At 32.2% G+C, this 27598-nt stretch overlaps 1 protein-coding gene across 3 annotated transcripts in view; it reads left to right on the forward strand.

Moving 5' to 3' along the window:
- for (cGMP-dependent protein kinase for) overlaps positions 1-27598 on the forward strand; it is a 328386-nt gene that overhangs the window by 266358 nt on the left and 34430 nt on the right. For all 3 annotated transcript variants that reach the window (XM_088232398.1, XM_088232396.1, XM_088232397.1), the window contains one exon: positions 9758-9977. In XM_088232398.1, coding sequence (XP_088088524.1) covers positions 9758-9977 — 220 coding nt within the window. The remainder of the gene's footprint in view (positions 1-9757; positions 9978-27598) is intronic.

Below are 27598 nucleotides of genomic sequence, written 5' to 3' on the forward strand. Positions count from 1 at the left end.
AATCCTGAAAAGAGATTAATTATGTCGAAACTGATATAAATACATCAATCGATAATTGAAACGTATTCAATATAAACACTATTTTATACTAATCACAAACAATGATCAATAATAAATTTTAACTAACATTTAAAGCACTAGCGTTGTAATTTTTCCCGTTTGTTGTTTTTGCATATAAACTTATAAAAATATAAAGTGAAAAGTAAAAATATGTAGTAAAACTTTAATAGAGTTCATATATTTATAAACACTTGTAGGGCATGTCATAACAAATAACATAGACTATGGAAAAATATATTTTTTTTTAAAATACACAAAATAAAAAAAGTTGATATTCAATTATCCATGACATATTATCTCATTTTTTAAAATTAATAAATCTATTAAGTTAGCTATGTTTCATTAAACGTTAGTGGCTAAATTCTTAGGTTAATTAAAATTTTCCAGTTTCTAAATCATTTGAATAAATCCGTAGCATGTGATAATAAAATATTAAAAAACAAATATACAAATTTAAAAGCTTTAATTAAATTTATTTATCTGTAGAATCACTTTGTTAAGCGCCCTTGATGTATTATATCACAAAAATGGCGCTTTATAAGTTATCCAATAATAATAATAATAATTTAGTAATCACAAGAATAAAAATGAATATCATTCTATTGAAGCAACTGTCGTCATTCAATGTAGTGATTTTTTATAGTGCCGTCATTATCGTTTTCAGACCGATAATGTGTTCGGGACCCCCTTATAAGCTTTTATCTCGGGGTCGGAGACAAAAAGGACAGTATGCGGGCGTCTATAGTTTTTTGGGCTTTTATTAATGCACCCCATTCGCAAATAAAGAAAATAATGATAACACAACTGAATGACTGCTGTCCACATTTTGTATAAACAATACGTGTTTTTTCACGATACAAAAATGAATGTAGTAAAAATTCGTATTTTTGTACTTTTAATAAGATTTCGTTTTTTACCTATGCATTATTCAATTTTATTTATGCTTTATTAAATTTTAAGAACAAACATTTAATTATATTATTTTTAATATCGAAATTGTTAGCAATATAACAATTTCATTCTATGCAGCTCTAATAATTGGAGATCTTGAGCCCATAGATCTCAAAATTGCTGAAATCGTGTCTTTGGATAAAACAAAACGCAGTGGAGTAAGCGAAATACTTCTAAATGACCGTATATATCAGCGCCGAGTTGAATATGGCTCACCACCAGATCCCGCTAAGTGTGTTGATATTCAAGTGAATCTAGAAGAAAATACAAACACGCCATCACCAACTCAAACTAGTCTAATCCACATCTACACTGATGGTAGCAAACTGAATGGACACGCTGGAGCGGCCTTCGTTGTCTACATAGAACACGAAGAGATAGACCAGCGAAAACTAAAGCTTGGAAATGAGTGCTCAGTCTTCCAGGCAGAGCTGGTTGGTATTAAAAGTGCAATTTTATGGATACAATGAAAACTTACTAGCCCCGCAAGTGTCACAATTCACAACGATAGGACAGCGTCTAAACTGCTCGCGCTTAACTCTGTTTACTCTAAAAATGCCATAGTAAGCATCATTCAAAAACTTCACTTTGCTCTCAGTGCACGGGGCATATGTTATCAATTCTGCTGGGTTAGAGCTCATGTTGGGGAAATCGGAAATGAGAGGACAGATGAGCTAGCCAAGGCTGCTACGGTCAAAAAAGTGAGGCCGAACTTGGATGAAGTTCCAATAAAGGTGGTCCATGTAAGGTGGTCCCTTTCAAACGACAAATCCAATGAGTGGAGGAAAATATATTAATAAGAAACTGCCAATAAGTGGATTATGAAACTTTTGAGAAGTACAGACGAGGCCAAAACATTTTGGAAGCCTGAAACGTCTACATACGAACTAACTCGGGCTCTTTCGGGGCATGGATGAATGAGGGAATATCTGCATGGCTTTGGGCTGCAAGATGACAGTTGCTGCCCATGTGATGGCATCATTGAGCAGACTGAAGAACATCTTCTTACACACTGCCCAATGTCGATAGGCCGAAATGGGAGCTTGAATGCAAACTTAACACTCGGATAGCTGCGACATATTAATAACCTAGCTAGGCTTCTGAACTGTAATGTTACACGAAGAGAGACTGTTCAACTCATTACAGAGACGATCAAGCAGGCTAAGTTATTTAATGGCGGTATTTAGCTCTTTTTGTTCTTTGTGTCAAACATTTATGTCTATTTTAAAAAAATATATTAAATGTAATATTTCAATGTGTTATTTTATGAATTCTGATTTCGCTTTTATTTTTGTTATCTTTGGTGGAAGAATGTTAAAGTCTACTAAATACAATTTCAAGATAAATATATTCCATAAAAACTTGCAAAAACAAAAGCAAGGTACAAATAACTTGCATCCATAGTAATATATATATTTTTTAAAACAAAATTTATCAACAACATTTTTTTTAATGTTTCGCACTCTAATGCGGCGCAATTATTAAATACTACAATAAGAAAACACATTTTGAGTAATATTCATGAAAATCTTTTCGAGATTCGAACTCATGCGTACGAATTCAGTATTTAATTTAGCGCTTAAATTGCGATTCTGACAATTTTCTTGTTTGCTTAGATGAGGTAACAACATATTTTACCGTTGTAAAACAATAGTGTTTTCTCGTCCATCATTTACAAAATGGTGGTATCTATTGACAAGGTACGCCATTAAAATAATAACCATTATATGTTTTATTGTTGGCGTGCTACAGAATTCCCATTACGTAATACTTCAATACTCGAAAGTGAAAGGGGACACTATCCGGTCACTTTTTTATCATTATGACGTCATTATAAACACCATATTTCGGAGAATATGACCACTGCACTGCACTAAATAACGCCCGTAACTCGTAACATTATGGCGAAGAATATCGTCGCTGTTCTTTTGTTTTGTGGTGAAAACAGGTTCTTTTGTTTTCATCTGTGGTTGCTGTTTCCAAAAGAAGTAATTTCTTTTTTTATTAATAAATCTTATTTTTGTTTTTATTTCAATAGCGTAACTTTCGATTTAAAAAGTTATTTTGTTTTTCAACTTTTTTTTAAAACTTACGTCACTTTTTGATTTTATACGTCTATAAATGTTTTTGCTAAGCGTATATTTTGTCGTGATTGTAGAACAACGACGAATGTGCGAAAAATACGACATTGACTTTCTTTTATTTTTGATTTTGAAAACGGTTTAAAAAGGCTTTATATTCCAGGTTTGAAAAAATATATAATATGTTGTGAGCATTCAAGGAAAACTGGTTGAGTAATTTTTTTTTAATTTTTAGATTTTTTCTCCCAAGTTTTAGTTCTGGATCTTACCTTTTACTGAAAAAAACCAAGTCCCCTTATATCTCTAAGTTTTATTGTCAAAATTGCTAGTATATCGATCAAGTTACAATACATGAACATCCGGTACTGGAAATATTGACAAAATCAAAAGACTTCCATACTAACACAATACAGTGCTAATCCTATGTCTATGTAAAGCAAAATAAACTTTTAAGTTAAAACTTTCGATGTATACTAAATAGGAAAAAAATATTAGTTGTCACTTGAATCTTGATTTACCAACAAATAAAAATTCCGACTTGACCAGTTTTCCTTGTATTTTCACAATATATAATTAATCCAGGAGGGATCCCTTACCGATGCAATAAATTATAAAATGAATAACTCCCCAGGGAGGAAATCCAGCCAGTCTGCAAGCATTTGGACATACTCAAAACATTGCTAAATTAACTACCCGGTAAAAGAAGAAGTATAAAAAATGGAAAATTGTTTTCAGACGTTGCCTAATAGGTGAATTGGTTCAGCCGGATGAATCTCACCCCACATGATAAATGTTTCAGCTCTTTAAATTCACAAAAAGTCAACAGATGGAAGAGTTGAGGAAATGTGAATGTTCATCATAGGCAGAATGGTGAATTTTACACAGTGTGTAAAGTGGCCACTTAAACCAGTAAATGACAGGTCATAAGCCCTGTGAATGCCTAGACTTCCAAATTCCCTTCTCAAAAACGTTTTCCCTCTCTGTTGCAACGAATTCAAATTTGAATTTGTTATATTGATTTTTTTCATCCATTTTTGCTTTCAAAGTAGGTACTTCATTTCTATAGCTCACATTATGTATATTTTCTTAATTATTACCACTGTATTAAACTTAATGGGGGTAAAAAGTTATGTACGTTTTTTTAAAGTTATTTTGTACCGTATAAAAGTTTAATTATTAATAAACTGTACTAATTTTTTTAGTAAAGACTTATAATTGATTATCTCGCAAGTTTTCTAGTGTCTATTTAATAAATCATGATTGTACCTGCCTTACAATTAATATTTTTACAGCGAAGTAATCAATCTACCGGTAAGAGCAAACGATAATTGTTTTTAATCATAACACTATTCATTTAATTTATTTTTTTGGCGCCGCATTTTTCATTTTATTTTCTTATTTGAGCAAAATAATACTTTGGCGGCGTGACGTCGAAAATGATCGTATATTAAGATCGTATCTAAAAGAGTAATAACATTAATGGATGCTCATTAGAGAGTATCATTTTGGTGCACTAATGACAGAAAACATGCTGTGTAACATTAAAAAAAATGTGTAAGGTAAAACACAATTTGAAAGTTCACAATGGAAAACGTGAAAAGTAAAATTGCTTTATTTCGTGCGACAAGGTCATTAGTCAATAATTAAATCAAATTACTTGAAGCTTCCCATTTTGTATTTTTGAAATATTAGTCATCGATGACCATTCTTTATTTTATTTTATTAACATCAACGGCAAATCTGCCTTTAACAAACATTTATAATACTACATATTTGGATTTTTTTTTTTTTTAAAAACACAAATTTCCTTATACCCAAGATTTATAAAAAAAAAAATTAAACCTAAAAATTATGCAAGATTTATATTTAAAAAATTAACCTAAAAATTATACAGCATATTCAGTAGAAAGTTTAAATCATAAAACATTCTACAGTAATACAACAAGAAAATCATAAGTACTGTTTCATACAGCTGGGCAAAGTGAACAAAAAACTGTGAATGTAATGAAATGCATGAATAAATAAATATAATTACCATTCGCCATCTTTGAAAAAGTTCAAAAGGTTTGTTCTATAGGAATAATAACCCTACACTAAATATATCGGATACGTGGGAATAACTATTGCCGAGTTCATGAAGTCTATTTAATACGGCATATATATTTTATTTATATCTATTATATAGTATTCTAATTATTCATTTCCTTTTTTGTGAGGAAAAGAATACAGTTTTGTGTATGAAATAGAACCAGACTCTTTGACGGGTGCTTTCAACTTAATGACTACCCTCCGGTAAAAATCGATTCCTGGTCTAAATTTGATAAAAAGTGGTTCCTGACTGCAATATTTCACATTCCTGGTTTAGTATCTAAGACGTAAGGCTGATCACCTTACTTTCATGCAACAGATGATCAGTATGTTATGAATTTGTTCTGCCTATGCAGTGTCCTATGCACCATTAGGTGTACCCGTTTTCTTTTACTATTGAATTGTTAATAAATTGTGAAGAAACATTTCTTAAGATATTTTTATTATTATTATTATTGAGAAGATTTAATTATTTAATCAATACTCAATACAATACTATGTGCATAACCATAGTATTTAGTGCTTGGCCATAGTGGCGAAGCGTTTGCGGCGCGGCGCAGGCGCGATGAACTCAAACATATGGTAAACAAGCGTAGTGTCCATAGTAATTCCGTGCCCGCGCCACGCCGCAAATGCTTCGCTACTATGGCCAAGCATTAAGACTTATCAGATAGGAAAATCCTACTGCAAAACTGTACTGATTTTTTCTTTTTTTTAAAGTAAAGACTTTATAGTATTTTGCTGATACAAGAAATTTTCTGTCATTATGTTTTGTTTTTTTTTTTTCAAAAATAGGTATTATATTTGTGTCATGTACGTACATAGTATATATTGTATTTAGTAGCTGATGGTAGAAATTACGTACTCCACAGGATGTAATATACCTAGAGCTCAGATGCGTTTGGCACTTAGCCATCTGGTATAATCCCCAAGGACCAATTCATGTACCTTACGCAATACAAAAATCGTGTATTTTGATTCAAAAGGGTCGCTGATTGTATTCACTTGAAAAACCATATGCTTAAAATGCGTAAATAATAGAATTTCGCGCGAATCTCAGGATGTCGCGTGGGAAGAATAAATGAAACTATTTTTTGTTTCATACATTTATATTATCTCTTACACTTATATATTACACAAACAAAATCTTAGTTTAATAAAGTTGCACAATAGTGTGAAATATATTTTTTTTATAATAAATTGGCCTAATTAGGTTGTTACTGTATACCCTGTTCTAAAGCAAAAAAAACCATACCAAATACGTAATGTTTGTTATTTTATTTTATCATTCCTCAATTTTGTCGATTCGTTATATCAATCAATTTTTCGTCTAAACGTGCGCTAAATTAAGAAATTAAATATAAATCCCGTGACTATTTTTAATCATCAAACTGAAAAATATACTTTGTATATTTGTCGATTAGGTCAGCTTTTACAGAAATTTACCTCGATTTTCTAATTGAAAGTTAAACGTTCAAATGAAAATTCACTTAACTCTCAATACATTTTTGTAAAACAATTTCATTGTTGTGCTGTTTGTATTATTCTGCCGGTTGTTTTTTTATTAAATACAAATAAATAATATAATTATAAAATCAGTGTACTTTGAAATACGAAATAAAATAAATATCAAGTAAGGCAACAAAACAAAAGTCTAAAACATATCTGTCAGTAGTAGTAACATGCAAAATAAAATTAGTACCTATAAAATGATCCAAGTATATTTTGTAAGTCTAAATATGTAAAAAAAGATTGAATTCATTGAAAAATTAGAGTTTCTAGTGAATTCAAGATTTATAATTTATCATTTCGCTTATAAAAATAAATAAACAAAAAATGTCTCTTTTATGGGTAACGATATAATGCACTTGAATGCACCACTATTCAAATATTGTTTCTCCGCTCCATAACAAATTCATAACAGCATTTCAAACGCAAAATGCCAGTTGTTGAAACGGATTTCTGCCCTAACACGCCGGAATAATGCGCAAGTATTATTATATATTACATTATGCTCCGGTGGAATGTTCTCTATCAGTAAAACTGGGCATATTATACCGTGTACCGTGTATAGTCTACATGTGAAGCCGTTCACAGTTTCCATGACAATGTACTGATTCAATGTCAACCACCGGTTATAGAAATCACTTGCCGCAGCAAACAGGAACTTAAAACAACAACCTTTTCAATTTCGTATACAATTTGATGGAACTGATTACACGTCTACCATGCATCAGCTATTCTGCTCGGTCATCATTACTCCGCGATCATGATCTGTCTAATATTCTTCGGGTGGGATATTCGCAAGGTTATCTTCAACTCGTTCCTCTCTCGTTTTAACGGTGTAGATAAGGATTTGACAATAATTCGCTGTGTTAGAAAAACAACGTTTGATTCTCGGTGCGGTTTCAAACATTACTCAGTACCACCACTGTACATTCTAATTCAAGTCTCTTGCTTTATAATGATCAATAAACGACAGTAATTTTGAATTAAGTTTCATCTATTTTTAGAAAAAAATGGTTTGTACTTACCTATGGCAAGACTTCGTTCTTAATGGAAGACTGTTTAATTTTATTTCATCAAAATATTTGACCTCTCGTTAAATGTTTCAAAATAATTGAATAATTAAGAAAGAGTATTGTGTATTCTATATCATTCATTTCTTTATACTATTTTTTTTTAAAAAAGGCAATGAATACAGTTAGTTTTTCTTACTAAACCATCATGTCTGCAGAAATTAGCTTGAACTGCGAAGAAGTATTTGTGTGTATTGAATGTATTTGTCGGTCTTTCTTTGATATGTTACGTATTCAAATTATTTTCAGTAGCTGTGCAAAATAATAGACTGCATTCAGAACGTATCTGACACACATAAAAATCATTGTATTTTGTAACTTCCGCGTCTTTTGAGCGATCGATTTATTCGGTCAATCGTTCGAGAGTTCAACGTTCGGTCTCTGGTCTCTGTTCGTCTTCTCGAGTAACAGCGATGATACGAGTACCTACAGGAGTGCCGATACAAGGGATTTGTGTCAGCGAACGCCGTCTGACGTATGACGCTTTACGCTTAACGCAGCGGTCGACCGCTTTGTCTATTCGCCATGGGCAATTTCACCTCCAGTTATATTAGTTCTTCGCGACTCCCGTCTACGAAATAAACACCATCCTCTGCCGGATATTTGGAGCTGTTATTGATGATGCTCCGATTCTTACAAGATAGTACTACGTTAAATAAGCAATTATGTAATCGACCCACTGACAAGTCTCGCTTCTAAGTGACCGAATTAAAATGATAATATACGAACCAACGGAACCAATCGCTAAATACCGCGTTCTATGTAACCTGGAAATGTCTTAGGACCTATTCGTTTGATTTTTATTGGTGTTTTGCGTATCGTAAAATCTTTCACGATTCCGTTTGCAGCTTAACTATAAGTGTATTTGGTACTGAAATCTAGAACACGATATTTGGCATTAACTATCGTATTAAGATTAATTTGATTTGATTCTTTCTGTTCCACTTTTAGAGCATCGTGTTCAGTTTTTTTAACCTCAAGTTTGAAAAACGAGTTTTTTTTTCTGAAAACAATGCCCGTGTATTGAGTAAAATTTATTGACACCCATCCGAATTGAAAATCATCGCAAGTCAATTTTGATTACTGATAGTCTTTTATTTGAAAATGTGAACAGACAGGACTATCAACACACCGGAGATTTGTGGAAAATTCTATCCCATCTACATTATAAAATTGTGTTAACGTTGATGTTCGAACGTACATACATACTCGTATATACAGAATGGTGAATGTTACATAGTGTGCGCAGACAGTAAGTACTGTCGATGTTTAAGAGCGTGAAATAGAAAAGTTCAAGATATGGCGTAATTATTGACATAAAGTAAAGTATTAAAATAGTTTTGAAACATGTACGATAAAAAAAAGACGACAGTATAGTTTAGTTAAAACTATTTTTTCAGTATGTAATACGTGAACACAGTTAATCATACCTGAATATGGGTAAAAATTGTAAAAAATGCCTTAGCTGTAGGCACAATTTAAAATCTTTCAAGCGCTAATGCTAATAACATGAAAAAAAAATGAAATCCGGTAAAAATATAATAATATTTGTATTTGCATTTGTTCTGTCATTTACTAAAACATTACATGTTTTATCTCGCCGTGCATGATTTTCATATAAATTTGTATGGAGTGAACCGCGTGAATAAATTTTCTGTCTACACAAATATTGAAGCCGGACGGACGTCGTGCCACTTGAGATATTTTTGTTCCATCTATCAAAGAAAAACATGTTTTTTTATAAAATACTTATCTCACGCGTGCTCGCTAGCCTACTGCTTGCTTTAAAACTTATTCCAATTATTTATTTTCGCAAAATATTCTGTTATTTCCACACATGTCTTCGTCCCACATTACCATCCATGCGTTCTCGACGATCAAGCTATCTTAGCGACCTCTTCTCAATCTTATTTATTATACCTGTTCTAGATTTGCAATCTTCCAGCTGAATCGTCAGATTATTTCTCCCTTGTAATTTGCTTGTTTCCATTCTTGCAGAGGGTCGCGTGGAGGTGTCCAGAGATGGCAAGTACCTCAGTACTATGGCTCCCCGGAAGGTGTTCGGGGAGTTGGCTATCCTCTACAACTGCAAGAGGACAGCCACTATTAAGGCGGCCACGGATTGCAAGCTGTGGGCCATTGAGCGCCAGTGCTTCCAGACTATCATGATGCGGACTGGTCTCATCAGGCAGGCAGAGTACACCGACTTCCTCAAGAGGTTAGAAACAGAAATATATTTTTTAATTTTTTAATCACTCGCCATTGCACCATAGGAAGCCTTGTAGGTTATTTTTGGCGGCGCGAATACACTCCATTTAATTTTTATTTTACATAAATATATACATTTCAAAATATTTTTGAATAATATTTTACCGCATTAGCAAACAAGTTTGCTAGTTACTAAATTAATTATGAAGTATTACTTGCTACCCGCATACTCGACACGACTATATAAAAATGAAAAATAAATTTTAATATAAACAATAAAAATATCACACCGGGAATAATAGTTACACAACTAAAAAAAAACCTTTTTACGGGAGAGCAGTTACACACTCACCCACGCTATCAATAATCTAACGTTAATTCCCAAAAATAAAGGCACAAGTTCACTCGCTTGCGCTATCTAGTTTTAAATATTTTTAGAAATAGAAATGACACTATTATTTCTTGAATTTCGAAAAAGAAGTGTAATGTCTACATTTTTGCTTAAAATGCCACACACATATTTCAAAGAATAATGTGGATTAAATTTCTGCATACTTGACTCAAAAACTATAATTTTTGATTTGTGTCACTATATTTGTGCAAACTCAGGTGCGAAATATATTTTTTATACTATCAGAAACCGCCGAGCACTAATTTAATAACCCTTACATAAAGGAAATTATTATTCTAGAACGAATCTTGAAAATTTTACTCGTCATTACTTACTTCAATAAAATTTTCAGTTTATTGACAGAAAGATAAGAGAGACAGATATTTTAAAATGTTTGTTATTGAACATGCGATAGCTCAAATAATTGTTGTAGGGGACATATATTCTTTGTATAGACTTTACAGCAGGGGTGGCCAACTTGATCATACCCGATATCTACTTTTCACTAACCAGAGTCCATGCAATCTACTAATAATTTAATCAGAGTTTCATAATAAACTTTACCATTTAAATTAAATGAAAAATATATTTTCATAACGCGTGCAACATGATAATAAGTTAAACAAAATACTTAATTTTTGTAATACGTTTACTGTATGGAAAAATACAGGACAAAATTAAAAATCATTATGAGTATCAATTTAGTGTTGGCATCTTTCAAAGTCAGGTTTTAAAGAGTCCAACGTATGAGCGTCTGTCATGCGAGAACAGTGTTTACTATTCGTTTGTTTTAAGTATAAAAATGCCGATTCACATAAATATGCTGAACTAAAAAGCAAGTGCAATTGTTCATCGCATTAAAAAAAATATGGATATCCCTCGTTGGAAACCAATATTCAGAAATCTGCACCAGAGCCTGACCTTGCTTTCAGAAATATTTTGAAATATTTTTCAGTGATATATTGTCCGTTTAAAATAGTTTTGCAATCTTATAGGACATTCCGTAAGCGTTCTTAATATCGCAATTGAATGGATATCTAACTGATTATTTCGATCAACCGTTCAACTTCTTAGCCTTGTCGCGATCAATAGGCATAATTATCATCATCAGCCGTCTCTTGTCCAATGTTGAAAATAGGCCTCCCCCTTTAGTCCCATATTTCTCTATCCTGAGCCAACCGCATCCAATCACTTCCTGCAACTCGTCTTATGTCATCAGACCACCTTGTCTGAGGCCTGCCGACACTTCTTCTATCCGTTCTGGGTCGCCATTCCAGGACTTTTTTGGTCCATCTAGAGTCTGTGATTTTGGCTATTTAACCAGCCCAGCTCCATTTCTGGTTGGCAGCCCTATGGACCACATCGGTGACCTTTGTTTTCGCTCTAATCCATAGATAGGCATAATAGCCGCGATCGACCGGTTGGCCACCGCTGGTATACAGTGGTTTATTTTCCGTATTCTAAATTCTAATGAGATTTTAATATTAGACTGTCAGCTATCCGTATTCCGTTATTAAATTTAAACGCTTTTCTTAAATACGGAACTCATTTCATCGAACAATACAAGATTAATAAATACAAATTTTGATGATGTTTAAAATGAGTTATTGTTTTACTTTTTGCAATGTAAAACATAACCTTGCATTTTGTATTAATTTCACTTGCGGATATGCGGATTTTTGTTGTTTTCATCCTAATGTCGCTTGTTTTACGTATAATTAAACAGATTCAACTGTTATTTAATTAGTGTTTTTGATTGATCACGTATTTAAAATTGTGTATACTTTAAGTTGTGCCTTTGTTATCGTGAATGAATGCTAGTTTACTGATAGCGCGGGTGTATGTGTAACTGCTCTCCTGTTAAAAACAGTTTTTTGAGATGCGCCACTGTTGTTGAGTCACATTCTGCGCCACGTTCTCGGGGTTGCGTATACTATTATAGCGATATACAGGGTGTTCGGCAGAACGTTGAACATACGAAAATGGAGAATAGGTGGGGTCATCTGCTACCTACTCAGCATCAAAGATTTGACCTAGGCCCCAAGATTTTTTAAATATGATTTATGTTTTTAATTTTGCGATTTCGTAACTTTCATACCTTTAGCTCCTATAACTTTTTTTTATGCGCAGATCTGATTTTTTAAATATTTCAATTAAAGTTTTAATGGCTGATAAGTCTTTTTAAAATTAATATTGGTTTCATGTTATTGCTAGAAACAAAGTTATAGACCCTCAAACATAATAAAATAGTTTTAAAAAATTTAAAGCTCAACTTTTTCAAAATTTAAAGCATTTAAAAAAAAACAGAAAATGATGGAAGACTTCTAATTTTTCAAAAACATATCTAAAGTATGAGCTTTTTAACAGTATGTAGTTTGTTTCGATATCTTTTTTGGAACCAAAGTTATTCATTGTTATTTACCTAGCCGGACCATTTCGACGAAATTCTACTTATGTGGACAGTAAAATGTTTTGCGAAATTTGTCAATGCAAAGGTGAAAATAATTAAACGATCAATTCTAATACGGTAATTTTTATTTAAAAAATATCAGTTACATGATCAAAAACTTTTTTTCTTCTTCAACGTTTAGTCTAGGTCTTAAAAGGACCTATCAACCATTAAAACTTTAATTAAAATATAAAAAAAACAGATCTGCCCATAAAAAAAAAGTTATAGGAGCTAAAGGTATGAAAGTTACGAAATTCCAAATAAAAGAAAAAGCATAAAAAAATTCTTGGAGCCTAGGTCAAATCTTTGGGGCTGAGTAGGTAACAAATGACCACACCTACTCCCCATTTTCGTATGTTTAACGTTTTGCCGAACACCCTGTATAATAATGTGACTTGATTTGATTTCAATAAAAAGAAAATAAAACATTGCCAAATACATCATTGGAAATGTTCAGAAGCATTTTTATCTTCGTAAAATAGCAATGAAATCGTTCGTTTAACATGACAGCAGATAACAATGTGGCGTTCCCGGTTCACTGATCTAGCGAAGCAAAATGTGTGGACCGCGGGGAGTAGGTAATAATGTCTGTTCCGTGGCCTAGTTCTAGTAAAAGCGCAGGCTCCGGTAGACTGTTGTCACGATGGCGATATAAGGAGAACACAAGCGCGGGAAGGACAAAATGGCGGACCGGGTTTCAAATTGGATACATCGACTGGAAAAATAATCATTTAAACATAAATAAATACTGCACGCATAAATTAAAATGATTTTAAACTTGGGTATGCTGGCGGTGATATGGGCTTTGAAAAACTAAAATAAAAACATTTTGAGTATGCTCAATTCATTGTTAGTGAAAATTGAATTTTCATCCCCCATGGTTGATTAAGGAGATTATGATACGACAATCTAGCATATTCCATTTTTAGCGTATTTAAAAATAAATGTGAGTATAGTTTTGACTTGTCTGCATATCTAGATACGAGTTTGTACTCGAGGTTTCTCAAAAGAATTAATTAATGACAAATAAATGGAATTTGGAAAATCTCGGTACGTAAAGAAAAATGTAGCTACATTCTAGCTCTAAAGTTGCTTTACAAAGAGGCCATAATACCCCTTAAAACGACTCGAATAGAGACGTTTGATACACAACTACTTAATAACCTCGAAATGAAAAGGAAAGAATAGAAAAAATACCTCCTTAGTACTTTATAAAATAGGGTCTAGGTTTATATATTTATTGTTATTACTTTTTTTACACCATAACTGGTCAGGACGTCCAATTACAGGGGTGAATTACCACACAGAACACCCAGGCTTGAAAAAAATCGCATTAAATGTTTGTGATCTCATCGGGAATCGAACCCGGATCACACCACAATGGTCGCCATATAGTTAATGTTAAAAGATAATTTATAAGTGTGTTTTTGGTGTAAATATTATTATGTGTGTACTTAAAATAAACCAGTTTTTTAAAATTGTGTCCCACCGAAAAGTCCTGACTTAGTTGTTGTTAAATATATTTAATAAACGCTGTTCTGAAGAACTGAAAGAAAAAATATCACATATTTATGTGTATCAAAATTTGTCAAAGACTACGAATTTAATGAACCTAATATGTGGTTTTATTTTTGTTAAATAGTCACCACAGCCATTATCATTCATACCGTTTAATTCAGAATAAAAAGAAACTACAAATTTGACCAGATTTAATAGATTTGAGCCTCGCTTTTTTTTTTTTTTTGCACCACAACAGGCCAGGAGGCCTAATTACAGTGGTGAATTACATCACAGAGCACCCAGGCTTGAGAAAAAACACATTTTTAATTTTTGTGTTCTCACCGGGAATCGAACCCGGAACCTTCCGTGCGTGAGTCGAGCGTCTTGACCACTACACCACGGAGGCCTTTGTTTTATTCTCCAAGATATTGAATCCTCTAATGCTCCCATAATTCATTCCTCTCCGAGCGATCTAAATATACAACGATGGACTGGATTACCCAACAGTGGATGTTAGATTACATTATTGAATAGTGGATATTAAGATCAGTTTGATAAGATCACAGTGATCGCCGGAAGTAGTTAATCCGGTTTTTTACAGACCAGTTCCACAGTAATTGTATCGGATCAGATTTCCTAAGTGCGGCAAATAATTTCAATAGAAAGCAACGCTAGAAGCTTTACTACACAACCTGATTTCCTAGTAATAAACAAAAGCTGTTATTTTTAATTTTTAAATACCGATATAACGCACTACCCGTTAAAAGTGCCACAACTAAAAATGGTGTTTTGATTTGGTATGAAATTTAGAATAAAGTACACTGTTTATTTCTAATTTTCATAACTAATTAGTCACCCTGGGTCAGTTGATTAGACGGCTAAGTGTGAAACTAGCTTCGCGGGTTCGTTTCCCCCAGTTGCTAGACAACATCTGATAAATATTATTTTTTTCAATTGTGCAGAAAGGGGAAGATGAAAACATATTTTGAGAAGACAAACGATCTCGCGTACTGCGTAGTATATGACACATAGCTTTGTTATTTTTTCAAATTTTTTTTTGCAACAGAGATGGGATACACTTTTGAGAAGGGAATATATAAGTCTTAAAAAGAGGGTGTTAAAATACACGGAAAACAGTAGGATATGGTAATGTTTGCTGATGACATTGCCTCGATTGCCAAATGTGAAGAAGAACTCACTGAAGCTCTGACATCCATGGAAATGTATTAAATAATAAATATAATATGAAAATAAATAAGAGCAAAACCAAAGTAATGACTGTTGCCCGTAATTAGCAGCGAAAGAATATAGTAATGTCAGGAGCAACTCTGAAAAACGCGAAAGAGTTTGTGTACCTTAGAAGCACTCGACTGCCGCATACACCAAGAAAGGCTTGCGTTTAACAAAAAATCAAAGATTTTTGCGTCTTTCGCACAGCAATGTAAACACAACACTAATATCGTCGCTTCCGTACTGACGTGGAATCTAAATTCTCTGAGTAATAAAGACACCGATGTTACGGTTTTATTCTATTCCCACCCGACTGTTGCGTTTTTTAAATACAAAAAGATGAACAACATTCATTAAAGTCGTTTTATGATCTTAATTCAGTTTAAGCTTTTTTTGAGTTAGGTCGTTTTCTTCCCAAAGGTGCGATATAATCAGTTTTACGTTACAGCATGTAACGTAAAACTATACAATGAAAAATACACCGTATAAATATTTGAACGTAAGAAACAAAAAATACATTTAAATGAACAAATGAAAACTTAATGTTTACCAAAAACAGTATTTCTAAAAATTCTTGTAATTAATTTATAAAGGCTTCACTATCTAGAGACGGTAAACGTTATATCGTGAGGGTTGAATATATGTTTTAATTTTAGAAAAACTTATATGAACGGCATTTGAGTAGTAAAAGGTTATTGCAGTAACATTAATATTATTGGTAAACTGTGTAAACAAAAATTGTGAGACCGTCATATGAGGTATGTTTGGTGGGTTCTTTATACATAATATATATATACTTTTGTAACTAGAAGGAAATTATTTATTTTTGTTCTTTTTCTATAGGTACTATTATGTCTTGTGTTTTTACTGAATTGGTAAAAAAATATTAAAAAAAAATAATATCAAAACAAATCTTGAAGACGAGACGAAGAAGTATTTGGTAATGAGTAAATAGTTCCTTTTTAATTGTAGTGGAATATCAGCATTTCGAATTTTTATAACATGGGCTTGAAAACACTTTTTCAATTTTTATGCAGTAAATCTCAAATCGTCCGGATTAATGAGTGCCAGACATTATCCGGATATGCATAAATCCGGGTAGTTGGATTAAAAATTCAATTAATTCAATATTTTGAGAGAAATCGCAAAATTTACTCTAAGATGACCTTTTTATTGCTTTTGAAATAATACTGCAAATTGAAATCACACTGTAAACTTACTTAAGCATGCCCTTTATTTTTAATTTCCCGATAACGATCCGGATATTTGGCAATCCGGATGACTGAAGTTCGGGTTAACGGAGCTCTACTGTACTTTTTTTTCTACCGGTTAGTTTAATCAACAATGTTTTGAGTATGTCCACATGTTTGTAGACAGGCTGAAATACAGCCCATCTTCGAAAATTTAGACGAACTCAAAACATTGGTGCTATTTAATCCAAATCAAAATATCTCTTTAAACCTATGTGGTATTGAAGTCCGAACAAAGGTGTTAAATAATCGAAACCCTTGCACAATGTGATTATTACAATCCTTTCTCTTTTGGCTATCAACCCAATCGTTTTACAATCACCTTTATGATAGCTCTTTGTTCATATTTTTTCATATCCTTATTGCAATATTACATACATACCTGGATTGTATTATGTGTCTGCGGTACCCATAAAACGATTGTATGTAGAAACACAATAAAAATTGTATACATAAAATCACAGGGCACATTAAATTGATAAGCGTAGTAGACAATATATATTTGAAATATCAATTAAAAATGAAAATAATCATTCCGCTGACATCAATAAAACACATTTTAATTTAATATTCCTTGATTTTTGATATAGCAAAATAAAATATGAGTTTCATAAAAATTACACCAAAAATATACAGTCAACTTTCCTATAACGCGATTAATTCTTACCGATTTATACAGAAACCGCGCAATAAGAAACCCTGAATATATTAATCAGATTGTTCGTACCGCGTTGTAGAAACCACTTCCGCATTATATGGAAACCGTACTAAAAGAAATTCGTAATTAAAACATATCAGTTTATATAGAAATCATGTTAAGTGAATTTTAGAAAAAATGAAATTTTACGTAAATCAGTCCGATTTGTTTTGCATTAAATCCATATATAAAATTTTCAAGTTTTTTGTACATGTTTTTATTCATGCCAGTGTTGTGAATGGCTGAAGCGGTAAATGCAATAAATAAAAAAGTAAAAAATATAACAATAGCGCATAAATACAAACTGGTACATGTTTAAAATACACGGTTTACTAGTATGGAAGACCTAATTGTTCTTAAATATTGTAATGAATATGACAAAATGATACTGCACCGAAAATCTGTAACATAATATTATCCAAAAATATTAAGAACCGTTTGTTTAAGATTTTTTGAAGTTTTGAAATTTTAAATTAACTCCGCGTGTGACGTCACAAAATAACTTTCCGTAAACTTGAAATCTATCACATCACTATCATTGGTTGATTCGGAAGAACTAGTGACGTCGTTCAATGTACTTCTTTTTTATTATTTTTTCCATCCATTTACAAGAAACTTCGCCGTACAATTTAATACTCAATTTTTTACCGCGCGTAAGAAAACATTTTTGTGTCTAATTACCCGTAGCACTGAACCTCCTCGTTGGTTAAATGTAGAGGTGCGATGTACCTATGCTCAAATTGTAGTTGATGGAGAAAAATTGCTTTTACTAACGACTTATCAAACAAAATATGTATTTTTTATTAAAAATATGCAAGAGTAATTACTATTTCCAATAGGATAAAATATATGAGAATCTGTTGACGAATCGAGCTGTACTTAATGAAAACAAATTATTTGTAAACATTTCTGAAATAAGTTTAACAAACACATAACTAAATTCGACCAAGTTGCTTTTAATGGCTAACTGGCACGTATATTTTGTTGGGTTGGTATTCTCAAATTATTTTACAGTTGGTTAAATTGTATAACTTATTCCTTTTTTGTATTATTTATTGGCGACCTCTTTCTTAGAATGATATAATGCAGGTCTGGGCAAACTGCGGCCGCGGGCCGCATGCGAGCCGATTCGCATTTTTTGCGGCCCACGAGCTATAATCGCATTTCTGACAAAAAATCTGTCTTTTAAATAAAAAAATAAATAGTAAATATTGCAGAATTTATTGGCTTTTAAACGTAGATCTATATGGCGAGCGGTCGCAGGGAGGAGGGAATGGAAAATTATCAATGCACTGAACCCGCTCCCGCTATCTTCGTACTTAAAGCAAAGAGTAATTAAGACAACGAATACATCTAAATTTATAAAATTTGTATTTAAAGCACTAACTTTGTGGTTATTCATTATAATAAAATAAATATAAAACAACTTTGTGTTAAACCACTTATTTTTTATGTTTTCTACCTACCGGTTACAAAGCTACATAAGCTTATTTATTGAGATATACTTAATATTATCAACAGAACAAGACTCCATACTACATTTAATTTGCCAGTACCTAGGACTAACTCAAGGTAAAACTACTTTTTCTTTAAAGCATGTCATTATTATAATACTGTTCTCTCCGGTCACGCAGACATTTTTCATCTCTCCTATATGAAATATAGAAGATTCCTTTTAGACAGTAGACCTGTTTAGTTATGCGATGTCAGTAATTATGTATGTATGTTCATTATTATATATTGTACCCTTTACTTTATTTTTATATAACTGTTTTCTTTTCTTATTCTTCAAATTTAAATTTATTTTATTTCTATTTACTTTATTTTTATTACTGTATATATGTATTTTTATTTTACTTACAACTTCTAAGTGCCTAACATTTCTCAATTGTTAAATTGCTTTTATTTTGATGGCTTTAATGTACTTAATCAATAACTTACATCACTGTTAAAAATTTAAATTGACTGATTTCACAATTTTTGTTTATATATTATTATTTTTTGTATGCAATGTATGTAAAAACTGTGATTTTTTCCCTAATAAAAATAAATAAATTATTATTAGTTAAGTATACCTACATTGATAATGAAGGAAAATTGGAAAAAAAGATTATTAGTTACGTTTAACTTGTGGTAAAATGTCTTTTACCTAAACAAGGTCGACATGAAAAAAAAATTCAATCATAAATCTCAATTAAATCACTTTAAGACCAAGCACCACCGACGAACATTATTTACCAGTAGTGTAAAGAATAAACTACAACCCTGAAATTAAAAAAAATGTTGAAATATGTAATCCAGTTACAACCTCCTTGGGGTGGCGATTATAATTTGCGTGGATATTATGTGACTGAATCGTTGATCTGTGTTAATTTTTGCGAGGAAATAAAAGATGCGTTGCGCAGAGATAAAAAATGCGGAAATGAACAGCATGCGGCCAAACAAACTTTAGCAGACAAAAATCCTACCTTTACAGGAAGACAGGAAAGGGAATCGGGGACAGGAATCCGGATGATATCTCCAAGTCCTGGCTTCTGGGTAGTTTTTTTCTTTTTTGGTGAAAACGGCACTTCCACTACAGTTTTTTGCAAAGTATAAAGATGAATGTGGCGGAGCGGCGGTCAGAAAATGTAAAGATGTTCAGATGCGGACAGATGATTATAAGACGAGCAGATGCGGGCAGATAAAATTATGAACATTCGGTAGTTAGCAGTAATTATCAAGAAGAGAGAAAAATGTGTAATTGTTGCTGTTGGTTGCTATGGATATGGAAAATGGTTCCCATAGCAACCGTATCTACCCATGGTCATAGAGACGAGGAGAATAACAAACATTGAAAGTTGGGAGATCACAGGATGGGTAGGATAGGTGGACCCTCCTCCACTAGCGGTCCATCCAGCTACAAACCACTCAATCCCATCAACCACTCGCGCAACTAAATTGTCGGTATTTAGAGAATCACGTATGTTGCAATTCATTTCCATGACAATAAATATCTACCTATAAATAGTCATTAACTTGCGGCCCGCTGATCATTTTTATTTACCCTTCATTCTAAAAGTTTGCCCAGACCTGAATGATGGAACCAACTCCCATAAAGTTAGCGACATTGTTTCACGCATCACAATCACCAAGTTATATAACAACATGAATGTAACTCTTCCGTATTACGAATCGTGACTTTTGTCAACCTACATAAAGTAAACACGGCTTTAAAAACAATGTGAACGATGCATAATATTATTTCCACATGCATATTGATATTAATATTACGATATGATAACTGATTATAAAATAACTATTCGTTTTATTATTTGATATCGGTGGAAATTCTCGCTTCGACCTTTTTTTAACGCCTAGCTTACAGACGAATACATCTTTCAATAATAAGGAAGTCCACTTCTACGGAAAATTATATATAAACGAAGAATATTTTCTTATACGTGGCGAAAAATAGAGCATTCAACTATACGGCGAATTTTTTCTGAAAATCTATAGAAAAATAACATAACAATCATTTTAATCAAAACTAACTTCTTTGAACTACGTCACTAGTTCTTTCAAATCAACCGATGATAAAGAGTTGTGATAAATTTCCGATTTGCGGAAAGTCAACTGACAAATCAGCAGTACTCACCGAAAAGAAGGGGAAGAAAACTTGAGACGTCACACGAGGAGTAAATTCAAAATAACAAAACTATAAAAAATCATGGCGCTGACAATACGATCCATGAAAATTTAAAAATGTTTTTTTGGCTTTGTTTAATAGTTCATTAACAAATAAAAAATCACCGAATTTCCTCATTGATCGAAAATCCGAAAAGTAATTTAGTCGTTCCGAAATAAATTGAATTAATTGCGAAATTGATTTTAACCTTACATTACATTACAGTTAGCAGCTATTAGAGTCCATTGAACCGTTTATGATACCTTTTACAAATTTATAACATTATATCATTAGGTATTAATATTTTTTAAATTATCTTTGTGGTCAAATTTATTAATAAATTTAAATGAATTATGGTCTAAAACCACTTACCGACTTTTCTATGTCTACCGGATTCAATACATCTCAGTTTCTTAGTTAGGACACTATTTATTCTAACACGCAAATTCCACTTTACACCACCCTTTTCTCATTGCCCCTACATACATTATCAAAAAAATATAATCGATGCATGTTAGTGTTAGGTACTAAAAGCGTGTGTCCTATCAGCACGTTGATTTTATATTTTGGTTCAACTACAATTGTGAAAATTTATAGTGGGATTTGCTTATTAAAGTAATTACACTAATTAGTGTCCTGACGGGTACGTCTTGAAACCGGTACATATATAAAACAGAAAAGTCTGTTAGTGATTATATACAATTATTCATTGACATTTATTAATTTTTAGTACAATTTTACATTGGGAGGCCGCAGTTATTACTTTAATTGCGATTTATTTTTTAAAAATGTCGTTTTAAAGTTTGATGCTGCTTTTTATCACAGAAACCCATTAAAATACAAATGATTTATTCTTTCATTTCAATAGATTTAGTAGGAAAGTTAAGTATACCGTCTCGGTATGTATCGATGGAGATAGCGTTTGTAATTGAGGCCCTAGGTCCGTATTCTAATGGGAAGTGTATCTTCAATTTTATCTACAAAGTTAAATTAAGTTTTCTGTATGTAAAATAGAAAATGTTTACATTTTTTTTCTTAACATATTTAATTACAAATAACCGACGAAGATACTTTGTGAATTTTTATACAAATATACACATTTTCGTATATAAATATTGATGTTTTTTTTAAAACGACTAACCCGCTAAGCCTCTATTTATAGGCTAGTCAGCAGGTGGGAAAAAAGGAATATGACAGGAGGTTATGAAAAATACACCACAATACCCAGACCAATTAAGAAAAAAATATTTCTTGAATTTTTCTCTTGCAACTGGCGGGAATCGAACCAGCGACGCCAGTTTCCCAGTTAGACATCCAACCAACTGCGCCACGGTGCCTGCTCTACGGTATCGATATGTACCGATGAAGATAGCGGCCCTGATGTAGTACAATAGGAATGTCTTAGTTTTCGACGTGAAAATATATTTTATAGTTGCGAACGAGCAAATTAAAGTTATAAATAAAATGAGGCAGTCGTAAATAATGGAGTAAAGTAGTACGAGAAAACAAATACTCGCTAAACAATGAATTATGATTTTGCACTAATCTTGTCAAGGACATACATGCCTCTTTGTGTGTACCTAGTTATTCTGAATGCTGGGAAAATATTTCTGAGAATATAAAATACAAACTTGATTATGGTGGGAATACCTAATAATTCAATCAGAGTACTTGATTTTTTTTGCGAAATACGTAGATATGTGTAATCAATCTACTTGGATTCTGTTATGAGGAAACCCGCCTCACTTTTCTTCGCAAATTTCTTTCCATACTATATATATACCATTGGCGTGTCTCTATCGTTTTGCTTTTTTGATGAATTGTTTCCAATGGGAGCTAGGACCATACAAAAACTCGAGAAAGTGCCCAGTTTTATCTGCGTCTCCGGACGTGCGGTATACAAATATGATAAAATTAATAATATAATTTTGAAAAATAGAAAAGATTCCTACAAAGGAAATTTCATTTTGATACTCTGTCTTAAAAGAAATAATCAAATCGATTCAGTTTTGGGGTGCGGAAAAATATCGATTTTAGTTAGATGAAATTAATCCGTCGTGCAGTTATTTTTTTCGAACAGTATCGGGAAGGCATATGTGAGAGAGTGACAGGAAAACAATTTTCAAATACCTATTCATCAAATTTTACGTCAATCTCTCAATATCCTCTTAATGTATATGATAATTATCGTATTCAACAGCGGCCCTGTTGTGCACAAAAAATTGTGACACGTATTCAAAAGGTTAACTTTGTGTCTGATTTTTCCTTTTATTTGCTTACGGGATTCGACACTAGTTATATCCAGGATAATAAAATTATAAAACGAAGTTGAAATGTTTAAAAGTTGTTAAGGTCTTAAGAGATTTCTTGACTTTTTTTTACTGATTAGTCGTTTTATTATTCTATTCAACCCCATTTTAAAGATGTTTGAGTATGTCCAAATGCTTGCAGACTGGCTGAAATTCTTCCCTAAGGAGCCATTCATACTTCTATTTATTTCAACAGAAATGGAAAACATTATTGAGAAGGGAATATAGACGTTTAAGCACAGGGCTTATGACCTGTCATTAGCTGGTTTAAGTGGCCACTTTACGCACTGTGTAACATTCACCATTCTGCCCATGTTTAAACATCCACATTTCCTCTTCGTGAAGTAAAGGAGCTGAAGCCTTTATTGGGATGGGAGCCTTTATAATGTAGGTGAGATTCATCCGGCTGAACGAAATCACAAAAGTTAACAGATGGAAGAGTTGAGGAAATGTGGATGTTTAAACATGGGCAGAATGGTGAATGTTACACAGTGTGTAAAGTGGCCACCTAAACCAGCTAATGACAGGTCATAAGCCCTGTGCCTAGACGTCTGTATTCCCTTCTCAATAATGTTTTCCATCTCTGTTGAAATAGATTGAAGTACCCATTTTAAAGTTTTGGAGTGACGCGATGAAATGATTTTTGTTGGTTTAGCAATTTGTGACATTCTGGCAAGAGCTTAAGATTCGTTTTTGTTTATGAAATAATTATTTTTGTAAACAGTTTTTTTGGTCAGTACGTCAGTCTAATTGTTATTAATTTATTTATCGTTCAAATGTTTTTTTTAAAGTATAAAATTACTTATAGCATCTTTCATAATGTAATAGAAGAATTTGTAATTTAACCGTTTTATTTGCACAAGCACTATTTGTCCAATAATAAACGGCTTTAAAAAATCTGTACAAACCTTGACCACCACCAGTCTGTTTTTAGTTGGATGGAAGATATTTATTGCTTATAGCTAATAAGCCCGCTTATGTTCATAATATATGTTGTACACATGTTGCAAATCAAATAAATACATAAGTTGCACACTTTATTATGCTCAACGCCATTTTATAAATGTTGTTGTAAAATTGGAGCATTAAATTGTACTGCAAAGTTTCCTGAAATGTATAAAAAAACACATTTGGATAAAAACGGACTACTCGAATAACGTCATTGGTTCATATGAAACAACCTTTGAAATGAGAGCTATTGAAGATTTCCGGTTTGCTTGCCATGGATGGACTAATGGGAAGAACTGAATGAGAATAAGCGGAAAAGAATTTCTGACGCCACACGTGGAGTTATTTCAGAAACACAAAACTTAAAAAAACCGTAGCGCTGATAATACGATACATACTTTTTTTTTCAAATTTGGCTTAGTGAAATAGTCTATGAACTAATAAAATAAAGAACTTCCTCGTGGAACAAGTGGCATTCAATGTTCCGATCCACCGGTTACGAAATAATAATGTGCTGTTCCTTAATCAGCACAGCACGAACTATGGCTCGTATGCACCGATGTCCCGGTTACTTCGCATTGTAAACTCGAGACGAGATCTGGACGTTTTTGGTGTAAATCTTTCTAGATTTAAACAATCACTGAGATAGACCAGATCGTGTATTGAGGTAGTAATTATTGTTTAATTTTTTTTCCCAGCTTTAATTTTCTTTAGTTGTATTTTTTTTCTATTGTACTTGTATATTTCATTGAAAAATGATTTTTCCATTGATAAATGGACTTAATATGTAAATCCGCAAATAAATAAATTCATTTATTTAATCACTAATTCATTCGAATTAATTACTGCATTCGGACTTTACTTCGAAAGAATTTAGTAATCGGATACATTCTAATGAATCATATCTAACATAGGGTACCACTATTAAAGACATTTTACCTAGAATATAATTTGTTTGATATGAATGATCGTGTAAAAACACATTCAAATTAACATTACGATGAATAATTTATGAAAGAAGCGAGTTTTTAAGAGAGAAAACGACATTTTTCTAGTACAATTGTATTTGCATGACTTTAATTACATCGATTTCAGTTTTAATTTTAGTATGCGTGCAAATCTGTCGATTTCAATTGGAAAAATGCACGAATAATTACCATAGTCAAGAATGTGTGATTTATATACATATATACTCGTATTAGTTGATGGAATATGTCATAAGTTATTAATATGTTTTATTGATTAAGTCGGCATTCATACTGTAATGCTTCGTGATAAATGATTCGTTGGAAGACATTGTTACATAACAATAAACTCAGAAGTACTTACATTGTAATCCTGGCACCTTAACAAAACTCAAAACATCCTATACGGCATAAAATGGCCATGGGTGTGCATCCTGGCACCTTACCAAAACTCAAAACACTAAACTTCTGATTTTCTAGTTATAATTTTATTTTATTTTATTTGGGAAATCAACAGTTCTACATACACGTTTATAGTGAACAAACAGATATTGTGTATAAACTCAGAACTAATAACAGATTTCCACAAAGTATACGAAGTTAGTAAAGAAAATATATTACATATTAAATAAATACATATAAGTTTATGCATATAAAAATGTTATTTTCATGTACTCGTTAATATTTTTCCAAAATCTAAGAATTTTTTTTTTTTTTTTTAAGAACTGTAAGTTATTGTAAATTGGGCGGGATTAGGACAAGAATGCTTGAAGAGAGGATAAGGAGGGGAAGGAAGATGTACATATTTATTATTATAATGTCTACTAAGTTACATAATGCATTTTTAGTGTAAATTTTTAATATGACAGAGTGATGTTTGTATAATCTATATCTTTAAATTTTATATTGTACTCTGAAAAAGTCCTACGAAAAAAAGCATTTTTATCATACGATGTTTTACTTATTGGTACATGAAACAGGTGGTACCGTCTACAAATCCTGGCTGGCAGATGTATTGTTATTAAACTAAGTAGTGTTATACAGTCAACTATTCCTGTCATATTTTTGTAAATCAGAAGTTGGTCCACACACTCTGCGGTATTGTAGAGAAGTTATTCCATGGTAGGTGGAGGCAGTGAGAGTTGATACATAAGGAATACCGGTTTAGTATTTTTTTAAAATTTTAAAAATTAGCTTTATAAATTTGTTTTGAATATTTTCTATTCTTGTTATATATATGGCATACTGAGGATTCCATATCTGAGATGCGTATTCAAATGGCTTCTGACAAACGCATAATATAATGAAATTAGGGCCTTTGGATTATCAAAGTTTTTACTCATAATAATAATAATCTAAAAACACGAATTAACAAAACAATCACACCGTTTTCCCGTAGGCGTAGGCAGAGAGGAAAGAACTCTAGCTTAGTTTGTCTTTTAAAGAAAATATATTTGTTGAAAAAAAAAGTTTTTAAAAAAAATCTTTGACGTACGAGTATGTACCCAAATATTAAAAATTTTGGACCATTTTCTTTCAGTCTTAAACAACCGTTTTAGATAGTATGAAACCTATAACATTTTGATCCACAGGACTACAATCCGTTCTTTGCGGACATACCTCACTCACTCTACATTTATACATTTTCTCTTGCACGCACTATGATTATTTCGACTTTTGACGTGTCCGTCTTCGAGTATTTGTTGAATTTGGTAACGCCATGTCTTTTTCGGTCTTTCTCGTTTTCTACGTCTATCAACATTAGATCTTTTAAGTATTTCTTTCACTGTCCATTTGAATTATTATTTCAAACTATTGATTTATATGAGATATCACTGGGCACATACACCGGAACCTCTTGTTACACAGTTTTCTACGCGGTTTCGAAATAACACGGCACAAAAATAAATTTAAAAAAAAAGTTAATCCATTTAACAATACGTTATTTAAACGCCCTACATCGCCTTTTTACTTGCACGATGTAATGATAATAATAGTGAATAGGTTATCTTTATTAAGATTTTAAAAGTATTTTGATGCCACGTTTTTATTTTTAATACTATACTAAAAATTGTAAACATTTTTAAACAAGGTAACAACTTATCCAGCTATGTACGGTACTATGTGGAACGAATCCCACGTGTTAAAAGAGGTTCCAGTGTATTGTAATTGTAAGTGTCTCGGACTTACGGACCAAAGGTCCCTGGTTCGAATCCCACTGTACC

This window comes from Micrasema longulum, unplaced genomic scaffold (genome assembly GCF_059751315.1).
Source record: "Micrasema longulum isolate JH-2025_06_02 unplaced genomic scaffold, ASM5975131v1 h1tg000979l, whole genome shotgun sequence".
Classification (NCBI taxonomy): Eukaryota; Metazoa; Arthropoda; class Insecta; order Trichoptera; family Brachycentridae; genus Micrasema; species Micrasema longulum.